The sequence below is a fragment of the Syngnathus leptorhynchus genome, chromosome 15 (assembly GCF_054491065.1).
Source record: "Syngnathus leptorhynchus isolate UIUO chromosome 15, UIUO_Slep, whole genome shotgun sequence".
NCBI lineage: Eukaryota > Metazoa > Chordata > Actinopteri > Syngnathiformes > Syngnathidae > Syngnathus > Syngnathus leptorhynchus.
In genome coordinates this window covers 1,842,933-1,866,162 of record NC_141209.1, presented here as the reverse complement: position 1 = coordinate 1,866,162, position 23,230 = coordinate 1,842,933, and the positions used below count along the sequence as shown (strand labels likewise).

General features: G+C 46.5%; 2 protein-coding genes across 3 annotated transcripts; both read left to right on the top strand.

The window, feature by feature from the left end:
* Positions 1–639: 639 nt before the first annotated feature.
* On the top strand, positions 640–6,627 carry plppr3a (phospholipid phosphatase related 3a). The gene is made up of 9 exons (XM_085932270.1): positions 640–691; positions 1,868–1,971; positions 2,055–2,240; positions 2,687–2,816; positions 3,322–3,517; positions 3,769–3,826; positions 4,112–4,285; positions 4,940–5,767; positions 5,872–6,627. Exons 2-9 carry the CDS (start codon positions 1,891–1,893, stop codon positions 6,625–6,627), a joined length of 2,409 nt encoding a protein of 802 aa, XP_085788396.1. The 5' UTR covers positions 640–691; positions 1,868–1,890.
* A 5,155-nt stretch (positions 6,628–11,782) lies between these two features.
* palm1b (paralemmin 1b) lies at positions 11,783–22,557 on the top strand. 2 transcript variants are annotated; one of them, XM_085931121.1, is made up of 8 exons: positions 11,783–11,932; positions 12,606–13,195; positions 17,078–17,120; positions 17,415–17,495; positions 20,033–20,148; positions 20,323–20,393; positions 20,673–21,030; positions 21,257–22,557. In XM_085931121.1, exons 3-8 carry the CDS (start codon positions 17,079–17,081, stop codon positions 21,402–21,404), a joined length of 816 nt encoding a protein of 271 aa, XP_085787247.1. In that variant the 5' UTR covers positions 11,783–11,932; positions 12,606–13,195; position 17,078; the 3' UTR covers positions 21,405–22,557. The 2 variants fall into 2 exon arrangements, with proteins under 2 accessions (XP_085787247.1, XP_085787248.1); XM_085931122.1 differs by having other exon boundaries at positions 20,673–21,408.
* The last annotated feature ends 673 nt before the right edge of the window (positions 22,558–23,230 follow it).

Below are 23,230 nucleotides of genomic sequence, written 5' to 3'. Positions count from 1 at the left end.
CTTCTATTGATGAGAGTCCGTCTTCATCCTCCTCTTCATCCCACGCTTGTACATCCCTCTGCCACCACCCCCCTTTTTTTTGGTCTCATGGAAGGAGAAGAAGTGTGGAGCAGACTGTCTCCTCCCCCCACCATCAGCGCACCACTCTCTCCTCCCCCTTGCACCCCCCGCTCCCTGTCTCCTGCCCCCCCCCCCCATCTCGTTCCTGCCTTTGTGACTGCGTACCCGAATAAAACTGACACCGGAGTGCTCACCGGTAAAAAAGCTAAGATGAAGATTCCTACTTGAATTATTATTATATTTTATAACCCTGTGATTTGGAATTCTCAGGAATATCGAGAGGACCGCTGGATGATAATAGGAGAAGAAGGGGAGGATCGGGAGCCCCACCCCCCCAGCCTGCACCACCACCACCACCACCACGGTGGAAGCACGTGAAGATTTCACTCTACAATCGGCGCACATTTTGGGGGCTTTTGTGCCATCAGCATCCTTTTGCGTCATCCCAGCCAACGTTGATCCCAATTCAGCATCCACCTCAACTGGGATTTGGCATTTTTTGTAGGGGGACATGGACACGGATTAAAGGGACGGACGGGCAGAGTCGCCAAACTGGAGCAGCACGCCAGAGCACGCCGGGGGGGAAGGGGGCGACGGGACTCGGTGAATTCACGGAGCCCCCGGGATAGAGGTGAGCGTCTGTGCGTGTGCGTGCATATGTGTGTGTGTGTGTGTGTGTGTGCACGTGTGTATACATTTCCATAATTGATGAGCTCATTGGCAAGTTGCTTGATGCCCTTCATTAGCTTGCTTTCATTGTAATTTTCACAATAGTCCTTTTAGTCGTTATGTTGCGGGTGGAAATGATCCATTTAAAGTTGGCAAAATATTTCAGTAAAACAGGGTTGCATTTGCTCAGCTGGCCTCATTTTGAAAACATAATTTGCATCGTGATTATTTACATCTCTTTCTGCAAGCCACAGTGATATCTTAACATGCAGCGGGTCAAAATGACCCCTGAACATTGGGGATGTCGCTTAGAAACGCAAAATTCGATTGCACGGTTGAAGTCTCTTCAATTTCGATTCAACTTTCCTGCAAACTGAGCCAACAGTACAGCTTGTGTGCTAAAAATATAAAACAACTTTCAATTACGTGAAAAAAATAAATGGTGTTCCGATCTCCTGTTTCCATGCCATTGTGGCGTTCCGCAGGGAAATGCAGCTCTGAGGACTTTTTTTTTTGCATACTATTCTTCTGCTGTCAGCCTTGAAAATAAAAGCCCCCCCACCCATGTCGGTGGTCTTTTGGGCTGTCTGTCACACTGACATACCGTCACTCCATCCACACGCAGACACACACAAGGTTAAAATCTTATGGGAAGTGCGACCGACATTTTGCTGTCACATGCATGCAAAGAGCCTGAGAGAAACAAAACCTGTTTTGGGAGATAAACAAGCCGGCCCTCCTCTGCAACCAAGGCACATTGTGTGTGGTGTGATGTGATTTACAGGGGGACAGCTTTAAGTGTTTATCTGAGGGGAGCCGGTCACTGAGATGAGACTGGAGAGGGGGGCTAGGGGGGCTTGGCTCCGACTAAGCAGCTTTTCCACCACACTGGAGACTGTCCATCCATCCATTCTAGCATCCTCTTCTAGCTGATATGTTGCTCAGTGGACAGAAGGAAGGCAAAGGGAAGCAGAAATTGAGATCTTTCCCCGGCGTGTGTGTGTGTGTGTTTGTAAATATTTCAACGTGTTTGATGTTCCATGCGTACCTTTGGCTACGATTCCCGCTTGAGGTCATGTGATGGCCGGCAGCCTCAAAACGCAAGCGCTCACGTGTTGGCTAACATTTCTTCTAGCAGCTTGCGAATGGTCCCACTCCAAGATGACGTCCCCCAAAAACCGAAACAAGAAGAAGCCCCCCAAAGACAGCATGACGCTGCTGCCATGTTTTTACTTTGTGGAGGTAACGTCAAGACCGGCCCAGAATGGCAATACGAGCTGGTGCTTCCATTACGTTGTTGTAAGAAACGATTTGGACTTGCGCAGCTCCCCATCGTACTGTCTTCGTTGGTGTCGCTGTACTTCCTGGAGCTGACCGACGTGTTGACCCCCGCCGTGGTGGGCTTCCGCTGCCACGACCGTGACCTCTCCATGCCCTACGTGGAGACGGGCGACGAGCTCATCCCGTTGCTCATGCTGCTCAGCTTAGCTTTCGCTGGACCTGCCGCATCGGTAATGGAAATTATTTTTGGTTTGGTTATTTTTTCCCTTTTACATGAAGCTGCTAGCATGTTGGTGTTCCCGTTTGAAAGTGGTAGCACAAGCAGAACATCAACAATACAACCGCTAATGACGACAACAATTCAATCTCCTCTACAAGAAATGCGTAATCAATAGACGGCATTGCTAAATGAACACTTTTGCACAGAGCTGCAGGCCTCCTCAGTCAATTCACACACACACACACACACACACACACACACACACACACACACACACACACACACACACGCACGCACAATGTTAATCTATCAGCAGTATGGAGAGAAGCAGCAAAGTCATCCATCACTCTGACTAGAAACGATCAGCAACATCAATAGTGATCAGCCCTAGTTTTGAATTCAAAAGAAATGCATGTTGGCTTTTTTTTTTTTTAATTTCCTGGCTTTTGTCCACAGATCATGATGGGGGAGGGCCTCATGTACTGCATGCAGTCCAAACTCAAGAGCTGCCCCAAGACGGAGGGCAGCATTAACGCCGGCGGATGCAGCTTCAACTCTTTCCTGCGTAGGACCGTGCGCTTCGTGGGTCAGTAACACACCTCTTTTATTTCTTTTCATTTTTCATTCATATTTATATTTCTTTTGTCTTATATTTTTCTTCATTAAAGTTTTTTTTTCTTTTTTGCTTTTATTTTATCTCATTTTATTATTCTTATTGTTTTTATTATTATGATTATTTTATTTTCCAATCCTTCCTACAATTATTCATTCACCCCAAAAGAAAACTCATCATAAATGATATGCCCTGACATACCTGATCAAGTGTCAAGGGAGGTTCACCTAACCTGTTTTTGGTAGTCTGGTAATGAACTAATTAGCGGCGTTTAACGAAGGATGACCAAGAGCTTAATCGGCGTGATATGAGAATAAATGTCTGGAGGCCAACCTTGATGCTCTGGAGTACAAATGGAATTGCTTTTTATCAGTTTGCTTTTGTCTGTGCCTTCAAGTGACAAAATAAAAATGTTGTTTTTTTTTGTTTTTTTTTTGAAAGTCAGAGATGACCTTGATGCCCCCTCCCTTTTCCTCAGGTGTTCACGTATTCGGTCTCCTAGCAACGGCGCTGGTGACGGATGTCATCCAGCTGGCCACCGGCTACCACGCCCCCTTCTTCCTTACCGTCTGCCAGCCCAATTACACGGTGCCGGGCGTGGCCTGTGACAACAACGCCTACGTCACGCGGGACATCTGCATGGGCAAAGACCAGTACGCCATCATGTCGGCCAGGTAGGACCAGAAGCACTACAATTGAACATTCTAATACTGAGCTAATATGCAAAATATTAGTCCTTCTCACAATGAGCTATTGCTACCTTTTCGTGCACAACAATGGAGATTATGGCTAATGCAGCTAAAGCTAATCCCGCTGAAAATGCACAGCGCCTCATCCAACAAACCCCCCTGACATGTTTGTTGTGTTGAACAAACTGTATTTTTTCATTGACTGCGATCTGTTTTGTTTTTTTTCTCCCTTGCAGGAAAACATTCCCATCCCAGCATGCAACACTTTCCGGCTTTGCCGCCGTATACATTTCTGTAAGTGGACTTTTTTCTTGATTTGCTCTATGTGAGGAATCAAAGTTGTGTCATTCAGGAAGGCACAAATATTTCCCCGTGTCTGCTGTGTTGCAAAAGTGCCGACAAAGCATCTGGAAGTGTCTGCAGACTCAGCATTCTTTCACTCAGCAAATCATGTGCATTCAAGCGCAGATTCACAAACTGTCGGAACAATGCAAAACGCTTATTTTCAAGATGGCTGAATCATTTAGACACGCAATGTAAGGCTCAGTCTCAGTTTTGTCGCCACACGTGTGCCCTCAGATGTACTTCAACGCCAGCATCGGCGCTACCACCAAGTTGCTCAAGCCGTTGCTGGTGTTCGCCTTCTGCATGGCGGCGGGCCTGGCCGGCCTGACGCAGATCACCCAGCACCGGAGCCACCCCATCGACGTCTACGTGGGCTACCTGATCGGAGCCGGCATCGGCGTCTACCTGGTCAGTCTCTGCGGAAAATAACAATGAAATAACAACAATAAAATAAGAAAGAAAATATGAGAAAAGAATGATAAAAAAATCAAGAGCATCAACTTTGTCTTTCCTCTGTAGCCATCATTAGGCACAAGTGGGAGGATGCCGGCTCTTTGAATAATGCGCTTAAGCTGTTTTTGTCCTATTGTGCGCGCCAACACAAACTCTTTTATTCGTCACCTCCTCTTACTTTTTCCTCTCCCGGCGTGCTATTTTTAGCCTTCCTTATTACGGGAGCGACAGAGAGAGGAGCAGTAATCGGATAAGAATTCGCCGCAGCAATTTCCCACTCGAGTTTAGGGAGGAGAAAGGGACCAAGAAGAAAAAGGAGTGTTGTTGCAGATTTTCCCGCTTGTCGTTTACGTTTTGAGGCGGAGGATCTTTTCACTTCCTGTTAAGGAAAAATTCAATGTTAGTGACATCTGCTTTATATGACAAAGTAATCTATGTGATATAATAAAAGAAGTAGCCACTCAACAATAGAATCGCTCAGGCTTATGTTGCTAGGCAGATTTCATAGGGCTCAATCAAAACTGCCCCGTAGCCCAGTCACAAAGTTTTCCTCATTCTTCAGTATTAAACCAGACCTTTCCCCTGATGCCTGTGCCTGTCTCCCTCCAGGCCGTGTACGCGGTGGCAAACTTCAAAGCGTCTGAAGAAGACGCCACGCCTCACCCCAAAATGTCGTCGTCGGCCCACAAGGACACCCTGAGGGTGCTGAATCAGCGCAGTCACGACTCCCTCTACAGGAAGACGCCGCGGGTGTCGGAGAGCCGCGAGGAGCTGGCCGTGGCCATGGGTTCCGGGGCGCGCAGCAAGGTGAGGCGGGAGAAAGCCTCCCTGGCTTCCCTCAAGCGAGCCAGTGCCGACGTGGAGCTCCTGGCCACCCGCGGGCCCATGGGCAAGGAGACCATGGTGACGTTCAGCAACACTCTGCCCCGGGTGGCCAACGGAAGCAGCCCCATTTCGCCCTCCGACGAGCCGCCCTCCTCCCAACGCCATATGACCTTCCACGTACCCCTGGACCCCCAAAGATCCCGACAGCTGGTGTCGGAGTGGAAGCAGCGCTCTCTGGAGCTGAGGAGTCAAAGCTCCCGGGATGAAGATGAGGGCGAGGACGGGGCTGAAGAGGCAGATGCCAAAGATGAAGGCGGCGACCAGGGGGTGCCGTCTTCCCTCTACCCTAAAGTGCAAGCCAGCAAAGGCACTGCAACACCCACCGGGGCCAGGATGGTTGTGTCTCCTCCGCTGGTCCACATCCCCGAGGAGGCCACGCGTCCGCCGCCCGTCTCCCCCAAGAGCGCCAAGACCCGCGCCAAGTGGCTGTCGCTCACCGAAGCAGAGAGAAGTGCCGCAAAGGAACCCAGCGTGGGGCCCATTGCCGTGTCCACGCCTAGAGTGCCCAACACGCACCCTGCTCAGCCACCCGCTCAGCCAAGAGTCACTCAGGTAAGGTCCAGCTACAAAATCAGAATCGTCTTTGTCTCTGGTAGTATGACCAACACGAGTACTGCAAAGAGTTCTGCCGGCTGAACTTTGCTCGCCCCTTGCAGGTGATGGCCATGTCCAAACAGCACAACCACGGAGGCGGTCCCCTGGAAGGGGGCGGCTCTTCTTCCGGCGGCGGCTCCAACTGCTCCGAGTCGCCCTACTACCGGATCCCTTCCGACCGGGACAGCTGCACGGGCAGCAACCCGGGCAGCATCGCTGGCAGCGGCAGCATCGTCACCATCGACGCCCACGCCCCCCACCACCCGGTGGTGCGGGTGACGGCCTCCAACGGGAAGCCGTGGGAATGGCGGAACACCATCAGCGGCAACCTGATGGCCGGCGACGCAGCCGCGTTGGACAAGCACCGCGGTGTGCTGCGAGGGCAGGACAGCGCCCCGCTGTACCGCGATTACCGGACGCTCCCGGTCAAAAAGGAGTCGCTGGAAACTCCGGAGCTCCCGCCCCCGCCGCACCACACCGCCTCTCTGCCACCCCCACCCCATCTGCTGTCACCCCATCTCCCGCCGCCGCCCCCTCACGCATCCCTCCTGTCTCACTCGCCTTCTCAGGTGTCTCCGCTGCCCTCATCCTCCCCCTTACCCCCTCCTCCACTCCCGGCCTCTTCCATGCCGCCGCCTCCCCCTCCCCACCCCTCGTGCTCGGCCATGCTCCCCCCACCGCCGCACCCCGACCTGCTGGTGGACGACCACATGCTGTCGCGCTCGTCCACGCTGCCCCGCCGGCCCTCCGTGTCAGCTCGTAGTCACGCTGAGCAGGAGCACTACTACAAGGCGCTGCAGAACGAGCGGATGCTATAGTGCAGCGGCCCCCAACCTGTTTTGAGTTTCACGTAAAGAAATATTTGGCATGAAAATTGAATCTTAGCATAATGACACTCTGCGTGTGTTACTTCTATCCAATCTTCAGCATTGCAGAAAATCACGATTCACAAAGGTTAGGGTACAGGATTAGGGTTATCTTCTTGTTTTGTTTTTTCACTCAGCCAAATGGTTGCGGACCGCTGCTACTTTGGACAGCCCATCTTTCAAAGACTCCGAAAAGGACACGTCGGATTGTGAAGGGTGTTGACAATTGTTTTTTAAAGGACTTCCATTCCAGGATGGCATCTTCAAACTAAATCCGCGGGAATACTTCAGCTAAACCTATCCGATGTTATTCCGGCTGTCAGCTGTCAGGAGAAGAGAAAGCAGATCAAACACAAGAATTCCCGCCCGGTCGCCGCCAGGGAGGGAAAAGCGTCTGCAGCTGAAGAAGGAGATAGCGCACCAAAAGGCCTCAGATTTGCTCAATCTGCTTTCCTCCGAGAGGGCGACGAAGGACGGGGAAAACAAAACAACCGCGGGCAACGCCAGCCTTCCTAAAGATGACTGCGGCTGCTTGTCGGCTGCCGGCTTTTGTTTACTCCGCTAACGACTTTTTGTTGTGGATCTCTTAACTTCCGAGCCCGAATCCTTTTGGGGAATCATCTCACTCTAATGACGTTTGATCCGTGGGAGGAAGAAAGCTGCACCCGATCCAGGTGTCCTGGAATGGCTTGTGGCCTCAAACCATTCACCACATTCACTGGATGCAGCCAACTAGCTTCGACTCCAGTCTGTGAGTCATATGTAGGGAGTTTCAGGGATGCGTTCAGACTTCATGATTGGGCCAGACAGAATCATCCCTAACCTTCAAAACCTTAACCGTAGATGCTACCCTAAACAACACCCAATCCTAAACCTTAAAACGTGAATCCTAACCTGAACGCTGGACTCTAATCCTTAAAACCGTGCCATAAACGCAAACCGGTTCTCATCATCCAACAGCAAACCTTAGCTCCCAATCCTGATCTCCTAACCTTAACCTTGAAGCTAAACTCCAGAACTTCACATGTGAGCACAACGTCAGTCGACACGCTTATTGTGACAAGCGTTATTCAGGTCTCTGGACTGGGGAGAAAAACAACAACAAACTTGTGTCATTTTTATTGATCAGGGGCAAATAGTCTGGATAGGTCCAGTTCATTGGGTATTTGTCCAGATGCCAAACTCATCACACCATACATCTGACTTCTTTTTTATGACATCAAAATTTGACCATTGTAGCTATACCATAAAACCATCAGCATTATCTATACGCTGCTTTTGTTGGAAAGTGGTGCTAAAAAAGTCACAATGTAAAGCCAAATTAATGCAAACTAAAGTGAACATCAGAAAGTGAAAATAATTGACATTATTTGTCTGAAATAAATATTACCTGTACATTCCGCTAATTTTATCATCTCAAAAATAATGATAAATGGGCTTGCCGCTCAACGTCCATTCTTTGCATTTCAACTTTGTTGTGTGAAATTAACTTTTTAGTGCAAGTTGTTACATCCAACATCCGTCAATAAGTGCTTTATATTTTGGGATATTTTCATGAACACGGACACAAAACATTTTTTTAACAATTCCCTGACGCTATTTTGTACAAACGTGTACGAATGGAATGCATTTGGTGTGGCGCTACACGCGAGCCTCCTTTCACTAGAATGTTTCTTGTTAGTAGGATTTTGCACAAAAATTGCACATAGCAGAAAACAAAACAACATTTGGTCATTTATCTCTTATTATTTTGCAATTAAATTATTTGTAAGAAATTAATATAACTTAGTCCCAAATTCCTTAAGACATCATGTAACAATATAGATTCAAAAATCTATTGAGCATTTTGTTGTGTTTAGCTTAACTTTGTGTACAATTTCCTACTAAATTCTGGTGCGAGTGCCTCACTGTTGCATAGTGTGTGCGTGTGTGCGTGTGTGCGTGTGCGTGTGTGTGTGTGTGCGTGTGTGTGTGTGTGTGTGTGTGTGTGTGTGTGTGTGTGCGTGTGTGCGTGTGTGCGTGTGTGCGTGTGTGTGTGTGTGTGTGTGTGTGTCTGTCACGCTTACCTTATTTAACAAGCCATTGCTGCATTTTGTAGTGCTTTTGAGTATCACATGGCCCATTTTTAAGTGTTTAAAAAAAACCGACTTCCTTCATATTATTATGACTGCTGTTCTCGATCGCTTCAGCCTTTTTTTTTTATGGGCTACGTTTTCTATCTGTATTGATGTGTGACAATAATAATAACCTTGAATAAAGTAAAAGAAATTCTTAACTCGGGCTCCATGTGGATATAGCAATCCTTCACGTGCGCGCGCCAGCTGCATCCCCTCGGATGCGTGTCATTGTTTGGCCCGTGACATCAGTCAGTCGGGTGGATTTTTGCTGCTCCGTGCGTACAGATTTCACAGATTTCATTTCTGCATGTGTGCACAAACAGTGTGTGCATTCACGGCTGAGGAGCAAAGAGCCGACGGTGCAGATGGTGTGCGGGACAGAGGCCTGAAGATGAGGTCAGACAGCCTCGCCGTGACGCATGCTGTGAGCACACGGCAACAAGCATTTTAGGCGCGCAGGTTTTTTTTTTTTTGTAGCCCCCACCCCATCACTCGCTTGAACATAAGCTAATTCCGTACGTCTCATTTTACTTCCCGCTTGTCATTCCCCAAGTGAGGAAAGGTGATACAAATTGGGTCACCGCCGTCCTTTCCCATCAGCGAAATCAATACAAGGAGTCATTTTGCATTTATGTATTTATTTATTTGGGGGGGTATTTTTAGTGCCAGGAACAAAGGCATCAGTGCTGTCTTTAATGACGAACAAGAGCAGTTCTCTAAATCAGCGCTACATTCTTTTCCCTGTCGGCAATTTTCTCGACAATAGTATCGAATCGACGCGCTCCTGAATACAAGGCGACCCGACCCGTTCATCCGGCACGCCGCGGGTGATAAACGCCCTATCGATGCCGTTCCGACCCATGTGGAAGCAAGCTTTTTTTTTTCTTTTTTTATGGGTTTCTCTTCACCTCGCAAGGCACCTTGCTCCTTTCAAGAAGTTTCATGATCAGATTTACACCAGACAGTAAACGTTTTGTAATTTTTATGGGGCAAGTTCATTGTGCTAGAGTAGAGGAGAGGTCAAACGTAGGGTTAAGGTTAGCAAAGGTGCAAATGTGTACTACAAAGTCTTAAATATTGTATGTTTCAAGTTTGTGTATGAAGAGAAGAGTTCCATCGTATTTCAGCTTGATTGAGCTAATGTGATTGTGGCCTCACATGCATGAGTAAGACTGTACAGCGCTTGACTTCAATGTCCCGCAGGCTTTACAGTGTGCGCTGATACACTGACACAGTTATCAGAGCAAAATAATTGGGCCCGGGCACGATATATTTGTGTCTACGTATTATGTCGATGACCGCTTTCATGCGCCGCTTCCCCCGTCTCTTACGTTACAGTCAACAGAAGATAGCAAAAAGGTGCCTTCAGACCGCCTGTGGAATTTGGGGGAAAATTCAGTTTCACATAGCAACATAAAATTTGCTGGGTAAGTAGAAAATTCTCCAAAATCCAAAGAAAATTGAAGACGTTGTTTTGGGCCTGTCTAGGAAGCATGTCAGCTAGACCTGCCGCCTCCACGGAAGCTTTTGGCAGAGGTTTGCGCTCTCACTTGAAAAAACATCTGACCCACTTTTGCTACCCGACGTTGGGGGGCGGCGCTGTCGCCATGTCGTGATCAAACACGCACAAAAAAAAAAACTAAGGAGTCGTCGTATAAACGCAAATGACACGGGAGACTTTTATGTTCTTGGTTGGCAAGGGAGCATCGTTTTAATAAGCAAATCGGAGCGCGGGATCCATCTCGTTTGTGCCACAAACTGACTGAAGACACAGCGAGATGTTTCTCATTCTTGGAAGATTTCCTCAAAAAAAGAAAAAGAAAGACAGTTGGAGCAGGCGCTTGCACTGACTCATCCAGGCTGATGAGCGAGCGGCGAAGACAAAATGCAAACAACATGGCTGCACAAAGAAAGCAATGAATCCAAATGATTATTTCTCAGCTATGCTAAAACATGCAAAAGCTTTGGCCCGGGGATTCACACAAATACCAAAGCAGTTGTTTTGTTTCATAATTTGTCACGCGTTCCCCTTTTTCATGTCATTAGGTTTTCATTTCCACCTGTTTGGCGTGTCGACCAATCAACTCCTTCCAGCCACTTGTATCTCGTCCAGGTGTGACAGGAGGAGACATTTTCTCACTTTTCTGGGTCCTTCATACCCACCTCCTTCAATTTTCCCTCATCTGATTTGATGTTGGGAGGGGGCATTTTCATCTTTTTCTTCAACGTTTATTCATATTCAGCGAAGCTTCTGAGGGGGGGAGATAAGAAGCCGAGTGCTGAGCTGGGCCCGAGGGCCGCTGGTCGGGGGTCGTATATATTCGAGACGTAAACACCTTTGAAAAAGCATCAAATACCTCTTCCCCGGCACGTACGACTTCCCTGCGCTGTTTGTCAAAAAAAACATGTCTGACCCTCATCTGTCAACAGCGTTTATCGTGATTGTAGGGGGAAAAAAAAAAAAGCCGTGTTTGTGTGCAGTCAAAATGGCCGAAGGGCGTTTGATGATGCGCGCACACTGTTTGTGATAAAACCCGCTCCAAAATCACGTCCCCATACCGAACCCTTCTCCATAAATCCCCTGCACAATGCATACCAGCCTTCTCCTCCGCCTTGCCTAGCTCCCGCCCACACCCAAAGACTCCCTTTGTTAGAGCCAAATATTCAAATTTCAAGAGAGCAGACTTGGAACTTCAATTTCCCACTCGCCGCATTACACTTGGAGATCTGGAGTTGCCCTGACAGCTAAAAAGGTCAATTTGGTTCTGCAAGGTAGCACATAGCAGCAGTGGTTGAAAATCAGGTAGTTTCATGCACTGGCGGAGATAGAGGGGGTGCGGCAGGGGCATTGCCTCCCTGACAATCAAATGAATTGAATCATCTTTCATTGGAGATATGCGGCCACTACTAAATGATCTTGTTTGGAAAAGTAGTAGTGCAACCTGATTGGACGACAAAGTGCTTTGCGATGATGCGGTGACGTAACCTCACTACCACATCACGGCTTTAATGTAAACGAACTCATCTTTGATAGTCTGGGTGGGGAAAATGTCCAATATTTTGCAGCTTTTACATTTAACCTAAAAAATAAAAAAAGGCTTTCCTGTCGGATGTGAGCAACGCAATCATGCTCCTTTGAGGTATGTTAAAGAAAAACGCACACATATAAATAATAAGAATTAAAGCAGCTACGAATGTGCCCTTTGAATGGCATATACTCAAATGATCTTCGTTGAGAGATTTAATGTGCCGTATAGTACTTTCTGGAAAAAAAAAACGACATTCTTAAAGCTTTGATGTGGCTGCGTTCTCAATCAACCAATTCGCGTTAAATTAGTTAGCGCTGAATAACCCCAAATTATGTTAGGCTGTTCTAAGTAAGCTTTTCTTGACCCCATTTCAGTTGCTTGTCTATTGCATTTCTCAAAAAGATTTTCAGTCACAGTTTGAAATGATTTAGTCTCATATGAACAGGGTGTGCAGATTTTTCCTATCCACTGCACGTTACTAAAAGTAAAAGTAGGTAAATTTCCACCCTGAGTAGCAGCAGCAGCAGTAGCAGCATGGTTGCTTGAACTCTGGCTCCCTCTGCGGGATATTCAACGCAAGTGCAAGTCTCCTTGCTTGATCTCGAGTCCAGAAGAATGAAACCCCCCCAACTCAAAATGTCCATTTATGTAAAAACGAGCCCCAGAAAAAAAAGCATTATAGATTTTTTTGGGTGTCACACTGACGAGCGTGTTTGACATCTTGGTCCACCAGAGGGCGATAAAACCTAAATTAAACGTATTTACCCCCTTGTTTTCCAACCAGAGCCGCAGTTGATCCAACAGGAATCCTCTCTTGGATGAGCCCAACAGGAGCAGCGGCATCATAAGAAACGCCTTATTATTCCGAGGGCCCTCCCCAGCCCTCCCTCCTCCCTCCCCCTCCCTGTTTTATCTCCTCCCCCTCCTCCCTCCTCTCCTTCCATCTCCATTTCACCTCCTCTCCCTCCCATACGCCATCCCTCCCTCCCTCCCATCCTTCCTCCATCCCTCCCTCCCTCCCTCCGCACTAACGACATTACAACCTGCTTGCAAACCGCCGCCCATGCCCGGAGCTCGGCCGAGTGCGTTGAGGCGCAGAGCCGCGGGGGTGTCGCCACCACAGTCGGCCTGAGAAGCGCGCACGCACCCGGACGACCACCATCACCTCCAGGACGAGGAGCAAAAGGAGGGAGGGCAAGGAGGAGGAGGGGGAGGAGGAGGAGGAAGAAGAGGAGGAAGCTTTCTAAGAAGGAGTGGAAGGAGGAGAGGGAGAAATAAACACCACGCGTGTTTTCTCCTTTTTTTATTTTTATTTTTTTTAGCGCGTGTGTCGGGGGAAAGAAGAAGGAGGACGGGATCAACCACCGGGGCCGAGTAAGTCGTGATTTTGCTTCTTTTTGCTTCACACCCTGCAGTACCGGGGAGGGGGGAAAAAAATATGATTCAACTGTGAGAAAAATGAAACCGTTAGATTTATGATTTGGCCCCGCCCCATTTCTGCATCCGACAGGTGTAACCGGTCATGTCTACGCCCGTTCTCCATCATGTCAAATCGATCTGTTGTGAAGATGTGCGTGCGCGTGCGTGCGTGTTTGTGTGCGTACACGTCTCAGCATCAGCACCAGCAGCAGCAGCCTCATCCCTTTTATTTTTATTTGGAGTTGGATGTGGTGATGATGCTGACTGTCTTTCTCGACCAGTCAGTGTGCGTTGTGTTGTGATGTGAGCAGTCCGCCGTTCCAATATGGCGCACCGTGTTGGCCATGACATAGCCCTGTCTGGAATCTCTGTGTGTATTTTTGTGTGCATGCGTGCGTGCATACACTCCCAGGCTGCTGTGCTCGGGCCGGTACAGTACACCGGTATGCATACGGTATGGTACGCTGTGAATGTGGTTGTGAATCCGATTTAAAAATACATTTAAAAAAAAAAAAAAAATTACATGCAGGTTCAAGGATACAACTATGCAGCTGTCAATTGAATCTGTCAAAAATAGACACAAATTCGGGATTGAGGTCAATTCAACACAATATCTAAAAATCAAAGTGAACTCTGCATAATGTCAAAAAAAAATCATCTTAAAATGATTGCTAAATGTTAGCTTGCTAGCATAGATGCTGCAAATGTGAAGCTTTGAACAAGCTCCTGGTTGTGGCCGTTTTGCGGCTGGCTGATTGGACCAGCAAACAAGCAGTTTGTTTTACTCGCTCCCGTGATTGCTTTGTTAACACAGCAGGTGCGGTCGACAACACCAAAGTGCTTGTTTTTCTTTTGGTGTCTCTTCCAGCCATTGTCTCTGCACACGTCTTTTTTTTTTTGGGAGGCGATGAGAGGTAATTACAAACACGCCCATTGCATCCAAATTACCACCAAAGCAGTTTCTATTATATTAGCAAGGTTAGCAAGGTTGCAAACTTCTTTAGACGATGCAGAGCAAGGTCCAGATTCTTTTTTGGGGCGTTGTTGAAGTGAAAGACCCTCAATTGGATTCGTAGACTTGTTTTTAAATATTTTTTCAATCTCAGTGTCACTTTGTCTTGGCAAACAACGTATTGCCATGGCAACAGTTGAGTTAATAAAGCAACATAGTATAGTAGTGATGTAAGATCTTATAAGATTTAATGTGGCCCATCTTGTTTCTTTCAGTGCCGTGTGTTTCTACTAATCTCTTTTTCTCCTGGATGGTCACATTACACACAGTCCGACCCGTTCCTCCCTCTCCCTTTTCCACTAACTGCTTTGTCATGACATAAGTTAAAGCAAGCGAGCATCACTGTCTTCTGGAAAGTGTCATTTTATCTTCTCCGGTCAATTCCCCCCCCACACTGGCGCGCACTCATGATGATCACCCGTGGCCTCCATCAAAAGGCCTATTGATGCAAAGCCAAGTTTGGGTTGAACTGGACACAACCTCAGCTTCACACACACAAACATGAGCAAACTGAGCAAAAGGCGCAAGTACATAAACACTACTCGAGCCTTTTGAGAACCTTTCTGGGACGCTGCTAAAAGAAGGCACCTAATGCTTCCTGTCGGAGGGGCTTGTCTCGTTAATGCACTGAGCTTCCTAAATGCTGAATGGCCAAAAAGACCACACAAGCACTTTCAGGTAACGTATCCACTACAATAATGCAACCCGGAGGACTAACGTGTCGGTGGAAGGGGGGGGGGGGTCTGAGTATTCGAAGGATTAGTCCGGAAGGACTGTTGAAGAAATGCAACAAAAATTGGATGTAGCACTTTGTTGCGCAATATAGCTGAGCCTGTCTTATGTCAGACGTGACTTCATCTGACTGTCTACAAGAGATGTTCTTCACGGGCCGTCTCTGAGGTGGCGCCCTCTGACCCCTTCAAACGCTATCTTGCTCGAGTTTTGATCGTCGCCACTTTGACCTGAATGTGTGACTGGCCTGGGACAAGAATGTGTGTGTGGAGGAAAGGCCATTGTTGTCTTTATTATTTTGTCGGGCCCGAAAGGAAGGAAGACGAGAGCAAAGTGCTTCTCCATCGGTGTGAGACGCTGGCTGGAGATTAGTTTCCTTTCTCTTGTGATGGTCATTAAGCTTAAGAGTTATTTTGCTGTCATGTGTAGTGGAAACTTTTTTTTCCTCCTCTACCAAACACTTGTGTGGGATCATCTATTTTGGAGAAGCAAAATAAGCAATTGAAAAGTAAAAAATTGCATTTTGCACCTCATCAAAATATTTTGACTAGAAAAATGAGAACGTTTTTCCGAGCCACCGAGAACAAAAAATGTGTTTTGATGCCACCTTAATGAACTCCAAATTAACTTCTCCTCACCACTTGATTGCAAAAGCAGCACTCCCGAGCTGAGCTGTTGATTGCCTCTCATGCACAAGTCTCCAGTTAAAAAGTGAAGTAGCCTGCTTTTTTTTTTTTTTTTTTTTTCGCCGGTTGATCGTTCCACTCGACCGCTTTTAATAGCATCCCTCGTTGTTTGTTTTGATTTTCTAATAATACAAAAAATGCCCCCCACATGGCTGCTGCAGCTCAGGCATTGAAGTGTTTACTGCCTGCTTGAGTGCGTGGGTGGACACGAGCTGTTACAGTCTCCACTTGGTGCGCCAGTTAAAAATAATCTTTCTGTTGTCCACCATTTTATTTTTTCATGAATGAATAACTATACGCCGTGCCGGAGGAATTAGTTATTAGCGGCAAGCTGGTGGGTCCTTAATGTGCTCCTTCCGGTAAATGCTCCAAAAACATCGGCTGCACTCATCGGGGGAATCAGATCGGTCATCAGTCAGCTCTCCCGCAACGGACCTGCCTTGACATATTGACAAAATACGGCTTTGTTGGGTCAGGAGCACTTCCTGTTTATCGTCAGGTTCGGCTCATGTTTATTTGAGCTTGATGTCTTGAATGTTCTGATAATCTTTTCTAGAAATCACTTTTTTTCTTCTGTGTACTTTTTGTGATGTCTTTGTTTTATCTCGTGTCAAAAATGCGCCCGGGTTCAATAAAAGTTGCGACGCCTTGAGCTCAAATGTTTTCCCACAGCGGGAGCATTTATGGAAGGCCGCAGAGGCGCGCATTGAAACTGTGGGAGTGCGCGCAGTTGCATGGGCGGCGGTCGATCAGATGATTTTGCTCATGTCCATGTGACGCTGCACAGCAGAAGGCCATCTTGTGCCTTTGAGTCTGTGTGTGTGTGTGTGTGTGTGTGTGTGTGTGTGTGTGTGTGTGTGTGTGTGTGTGTGTGTGTGTGTGTGTGTGTGTGTGTGTGTGTGTGTGTGTGTGTGTGTGTGTGTAGATGGACAAAAAAACAACTCAGTGATGCATGTCTCACACATAGTAACACACACTTCAGCTAATAATTTGAGGCTAGCTCGCTGGCTCGCATCCCATTAACGCAAATTTATCACAAGAGTACATTGAGTCATTCAATGAAAAAATAATCTTAACATTTGGACGATTCAGTTGATATGTTCTAAAATGTGTTACACCAAAGACAACAAAAGCTTTCCCAACATGATTTTGTGCAGGAGCCTTTTTCCTTACAGTCTGGAAATCATTACAAGTAGAGCAAGAATCTCCTGCTGGCACATTAGCATGCCTCCACAATTCTCCTGCGCTGGAAAGCATCCAAAGCAAAGCAACGCGTATCGAACTTGTTGACAGTTTGTTTGTCGTGAGCGGCTATGCAGCCAGCAAACGCTGAGGTCAGCAAATGTTTGCTCAACCAACATCTCACTCTCTCTCTCTCTGTCTGTCTGTCTTTCATTCCGCTTTTAGGATGGATGAGGTGTCGCAAGAGGAGAGGCTCCAGGTCATCGCTGTGAGTAGAAAAGCAACACGGAACTTCTCATTCGCAAAAAGCTTTTACGTCCTGTCTCCTTGCGCCATTAGAGGACATCAAACGCTAATGCACTCGCTCACTGGTGCACTCCCTTTCTGTAAATACTTAAAAGATAAATAGAACTGGATATAATAAAGATGTGAATGGGGTTTTTTTTTTTTAAACACACAATCATTATTAACACATTAATGATTTTCCATTTCTAGAGTGTGAATTTTGCTGCATGCTTTGAATGCTAGTCTTGATATTCATTCACCGCTAATTTGTTTATAGGAGAAAAGGAAGAAGCAGACAGAGATTGAGAACAAAAGGAGGCAGCTGGACGATGACCGGCGGCAACTCCAACATCTCAAGGTACGCTCCGATGAGCGCAAACCAAAAAAAGTCACCTCCTTGTTTTGAAAACAAAAATCCAGGATGCTTTCACTTGATATGTATTTATTCACAGTACATTGTGACTAGAACAGAAGAGAAAGCATTTTGACATTCAGCTCCTTTTAACCGCTAGTGTGAGGTAAAGTCACGCTGAGCCGCCAACCTTTAAAAAGCTTCAATCCAAGTTTATGATACACCAAGGCTTGCCGCCTCCCGGGCGACGGCGCCCACCGTGCGAGTCGGGCTGCGACTCCCAGCCTCGGCAATTCCTTCTACCCCAGTGCGTTAGTTACGGAATGTTCCAAATGGACGGCAGATAACCCCCCCCCCCGCACTCACGATGGCGTCTTCACACACTCGTCATATCAAGAGGCAAGGTTCTTGTCAGCGTCAACGCTATCAAAAGTGTTTGGGCAGGTTGACGATAAGCAGAGGTGGCAGCAAGAGTGCTTTAATATCACATTTTTTGGACTACCTTCGGCCTCACATTGCAAACAAATCGCAGCTAGGTTCAGATTTTTCAAACGTGATTCAAAGTAAAATGTCGTCATCGAAACCAAACTGGTGGAGTCGTTGCTAATGCAAAGATGGTGACACGAGTTCATCTATTTTCAGAAGTCCTCTCTTATCGCGTTTGTGTGTGCGGTCATTGTGTAGCTCAACGCAAGCCTCAGACAATGCAGACGGCTTTGGCAGAGGAAGCGTAGCTTTGTCCCACTCCTGCCGACAGGAAACGCCTCGCAGACAATTGACTCGACATTGAAAGTCCTGTCATACGTGACAATGGAAAGAAATTTGTACTAGCTGCAGCAAGTCTTCAAAGCCTGGCATCTCATTTCAAAAGTCTTGCGCCACGTGGTGTATTTATGGCACGTTTCCTTTAAGACCCCCTCGCAAATGGCAAGGTACTACTTTTGTCCAAAAAACAACAACAACCCCATAGCTGAGGCATTAGTATGCTAGCTTTCTTCTAATGCTAACACATGATGGGAAATGTGTTGCTATAGTTTTTTTAAGTAACTGGTATTTGACTACAAACAGTTCAATAACACATTTAGTCATTCAATAAAACAGCACTTAGTCATAAATTATTTATCCTCTGTGAGGAGCCGAGATGCCCCCAGTTGGCTAAGGTAGGCAGAAAAAAACATTGTATTCTTTTCAAACCTATCTAACTGAGTCATTCATGTTTTGTGCAGCATTAGGGTGTGCTATTTTTTGTCATTTAAGATTGCGATGAGAACAAAGTAGCGACCAGTGCTTGTTTGCACATTTTGGGTGTGTCACTAAAATGACATCATCATCAAAAGTGGCCTGTTTTAATTTAATGGAGATATATGCTAGCAGTTCTTTGCGTGCGTGCGTGTGTGTCGCAATTACGCTTTGTCTGCCACGTTTGCTGCTTTTTAGAACAATGGAGAGACGCACAACTTTACGACCCTGCTCGTCTATGAGCGAGTGTGTCTGTGTGTGTTAGTACATCACATGATGTCATCTGTTGGCGGTGTAGGGTGTGGCCGGATTAAAACGGCAGTGAGCGAAAGAGGAGAGAGAGCGAGAGGGGCTTTTTAGATTCCGTGCAGGTCTGGCAGAGGAAAGGGTGTTGAATTACTGTATGTGTGTGTTTTGTATTCTCTGTTAGTATGACACCACCCTAGTCTATGATTTGCCGTCTGACATAATTTAAAATGCTCTCACACATGACTCAAATGCTCTCATACGATACTGACACCTGGTCACACCACATGTGAAATGTTGCTGCCGCACACACTTCTAACAAAGGTATTTCAGCACATGACCATAATTCAGTGTGACGTGCGGAATGATTTTAGATGAGCGTTTGTGCGTGTAGAGAAGATTGAGAGAAAAGCACTTCCACGGATTAAAAAAAGCTGCTGATAAGAAATGGCGGGGATCAGCTCTGACATTTACCACACTCCACCTTCCCAGAAAGTTCACGAACTGCCGAACGCATGCAACAGGGCAGGAAACAGAGGAAGGGGGGGGGCTGTCGAAATTCTCTTTGCATCACGGCCGAGGAATTCACAAGTTTTTTTTGTACCGACGGGGGTTGGAAAACGCTCCCAGCTGCCTTTGCTTACGGCCTCTAGAGGTCGCCTGTGCGTCACTTCCTGTTGGAACAGCTGCAAAAAAGGCCCACCGTGGTTTATATTTGCAAGACATAACCATGAGAAATATTTGTTTTTGTATCTGCAGGAGAGACTTAAGATAACAGCAGGAGAGCGTTTGGAAATGGATGGAGAGGTTCAAGACGCTTTTATTTATTTTTTGTCCTCAATGGCAGCGATCTTTAATTGGCCGTAAAGATTTTTATAATAATAATAATACATTTCTCACTTGACAAATAATAAAACTGTGAACTGAGCGTATGAGGATTTTTTTTTTTTGCAAATGTCCCTTTTTGCTCAGAATAGATCAATTTAGTGCAATCTTTAGGGAAAAGAAAATCAGAATTATCAATCATCCAAGACGACTGTCGACTTTTGTCTGTGCAGTCCAAGGCTCTGAGGGAGCGCTGGTTGTTAGATGGAGCTCCAGCCGAGGAGGAGACGCAAAGGCGTCTGCAGGAGGAAGAGATGAAGACCAAAATCTTGGAGCAGGTCATTTTCAGGTCAGTGTTGAAGATAAACAGTTTTTTTGGGGAAGGGGTCAGTCTGCTAGCTTAAGTCGAATGCTAACATAAGCACTGATCAGCATTATGTTTCAGTACAAAAATGTGGAATCAATCAATAAATAAATATATTTTCCTTTCTCAATCTCACATGGAACTTGTTCTATGAGACAGGCTGGAGCAGGAGATTGAAGAACTGGAGACAGGAGTGCCAGCCAATAAGGGTGTGGCCAAAGAAAATGGAGGTAGGTGCATCGCGTTGCCACGGCGATGTGCAATTAGAGTGGAAACCATAGCAACTTCCTCATGTGGCTACTCCAGACAGAGCGAGAGCTGCTAAAGGCCACCAGGGGAAGGGGAAAAAGTAACGGCATGTTTTGTTTATGAGTGTGGATGGGTACTTGTGGAACAAAAAAGAAATGAGTTAGTATTGTTTCAAATTTTGGAAGTTTGTTTTTCATGGAAATCACTATTGGAGGTTCAATCCACACCCTCTGACTTGCCGTCTCTGCCGCCCCCTGCAGGAGAGAACTGCGTCGTGCAGACCCCCAAAAGAGAGGCGGCCGGGATGGAGGCCAAGCTGCTGGGCCCCAGCCCCGAGCAGGCCAGCGCCGACAACCCCGTCACGCTCGTCTTCATGGGCTACAAGACGGTGGAGGAAGAGCAGGAGGGCCGCACGGCTGCCGCCGCCGACGGGGCCGACGGCAACGTCAAGGCCGAGTTTGTGATGATCGAGGACGGGGAGGCCAAGCTGGCGGCGGGGGCCGCCGACGCGGCCACCGAGGACCAGGCGCCGCCCAACGGGAGCATGGCCGAGAAGGAAAAGGCCGAAGGGGTGGAGGAGAAGGAGAAGAAGCAAAACTGCAAGTGCTGCGTGGTCATGTGAGCTGTGTGTGTGCCTGTGCGTGTGTGTGTGCGTGTGTGTGTGTGTGTGTGTGTGTGTGTGTGTGTGTGTGTGTGTGTGTGTGTGTGCGCACACGGGAATGAATGTGCGGGCTTGTGTGCCATTGCATGTGTCTGTTTGCAAACGCGTACTTTAGCTTTGTGTGAGTGTGTGTGTGTGTGTGTGTGTGTGTGTGTGTGTGTGTGTGTGTGTGTGTGTGTTCAGAATGTATGAGCGGTGTGCGTGTCAGGACCGTACAATGCCAATTCACCACCTTCGAGAGCCAAAACAAGCTCCAGCTCCAACTAACAACAACAAAAAAGAATCCACAAAGACTTACAAGTACTCAGCCTACTTTACACTCGTATTTTGACTTTTGGTTTCTATTGATAGTTTTCTATTTTTCTGTCTATTGTGTTCCGTATATCTTTGTTATTGTTATGATTATGGGACTGTGTACTGTACTGTTTGTTGTTATTGTTGGAAAGGGAGGAAATATCTGCTAGCTCTCTGGATTGTACCACTATCCCCTCATTGGGGGGAGGGGGTGACCTGGAATACTAAAAAAAAAAAAAAAAAAAGTCATTCATTGTCCAAACAAGACACAGATGCTTCGGAATATATCTCTCTGTAGGCCTAGCTAACTATTTATCAGCCAATTTCATATTGCAATATTGTCCGAGATATTATTTTGAATAGTATTTTAATATATTGACTTGAAATTACGTTTTATACAGTGTATTTATTTGTTTTTTGGGCAGTTTTGTGAGTAATCCATCATGGCCACCACCATTAACTTGCATGTAAACTTTGTGTCATTAACCAGCGCCGTCTTTCGCTGACTTGGCTCGGACTTATGCCGACTTATGGGTTCAAGTGGTCAATTTCATCTGTTTTAAGAGATATGATCCAAAAACGTTTTTTGCTTTTTAAAATGAGCAATGTCTGCATTACAAAACTGACCATGTACCACCTTAAAGACAAAAGAAATCTGAATTGTCACTTGAACCATACGGCAACCAGAGTCACGCGAGCCACCGTTCGATCACAATATATTCCATAGATGCTTCCTGTCACTACTATATGTGGTATATATATATATATATATATATATATATATATATATATATATATATATATATATATATATATATATATATATATATATAAATTTATGTACATGAAAGTCACAGCTTTTTGTATTATTTCAACTGTTTTGAACAAGTGAGTTGCACAGCTGCCCGGGGGAGGGAAGGTGTCGTTCCCCCCCCCCTCACCCCTTGCGGACAGTAGACTTGTAGCACTGCATGAAGCCTCGCAACCGTGTGAACCGTCTCGTCACTGTTATGTCGTTTTTGATGTGTGCGCAATCACCCTTTCAAGTGAATGTAAACGCCAGCCTGAGTTCCATCGGGATGTGCTGGCCCCTGAAACGAGAAGAAGAGGAGTCAGGCTTTGTGCAGCTCACGCTTAATGCTTTTTGTGTCTTTATCAACCAAATAAAATCTGTTGCTACTGTAAAATTGCCTTTGTGAAGCACTGACTGCTTTATTTTTGGGGGGATTCGGTGCATTTTTGTTGATTTCAACCAATATGTAGTTAACCGATGCTTGCTTCAGTTGTCGTTTGATTGCAAAGTGCGGTTCGGTCGATATGCCGCTAGACGGCGCATGTGTACCGTTTTTAGAACTTTTACAAAAACGCGCGCGCGCACGCACAAGCGCGCGCACACTATGCTGAAATCAACATGGACTTTGGAGCTGGGTCACTTTCAGCACCAGCTGCTGTCCAGTCCAGTATAGCTCAAATATATACATTGAACTGACATGATTGGGCGTTGTCATATTTACACATTAAATTGAACACGATAAATAGTTGAAAGACGATTGAATAAACTGTTTTCATCATGATAAACATTCATATTCAATATCTTGCGTGACACGGATTTGGAAGGGCCCCCCTGATGACACGCTCCTAGTCCTTCATCACGTCGGAAAGTGTAATATTTGTATGATAAAGTTTGACACGAGTTTTTAAACTTTTGGAGTCCAGCGACCCTTTAGTATGTGGTCCTCTATTGCCCTCAGTAAGTCCTCATGAAAAAATGATTATGACGTCAAACAAAACCAGTTAGTGTACCTAATGTTTTGGCCGACGAGTGGAAATTTGCCGCGGCCTTGTTATTTTACCCTCCCGCCC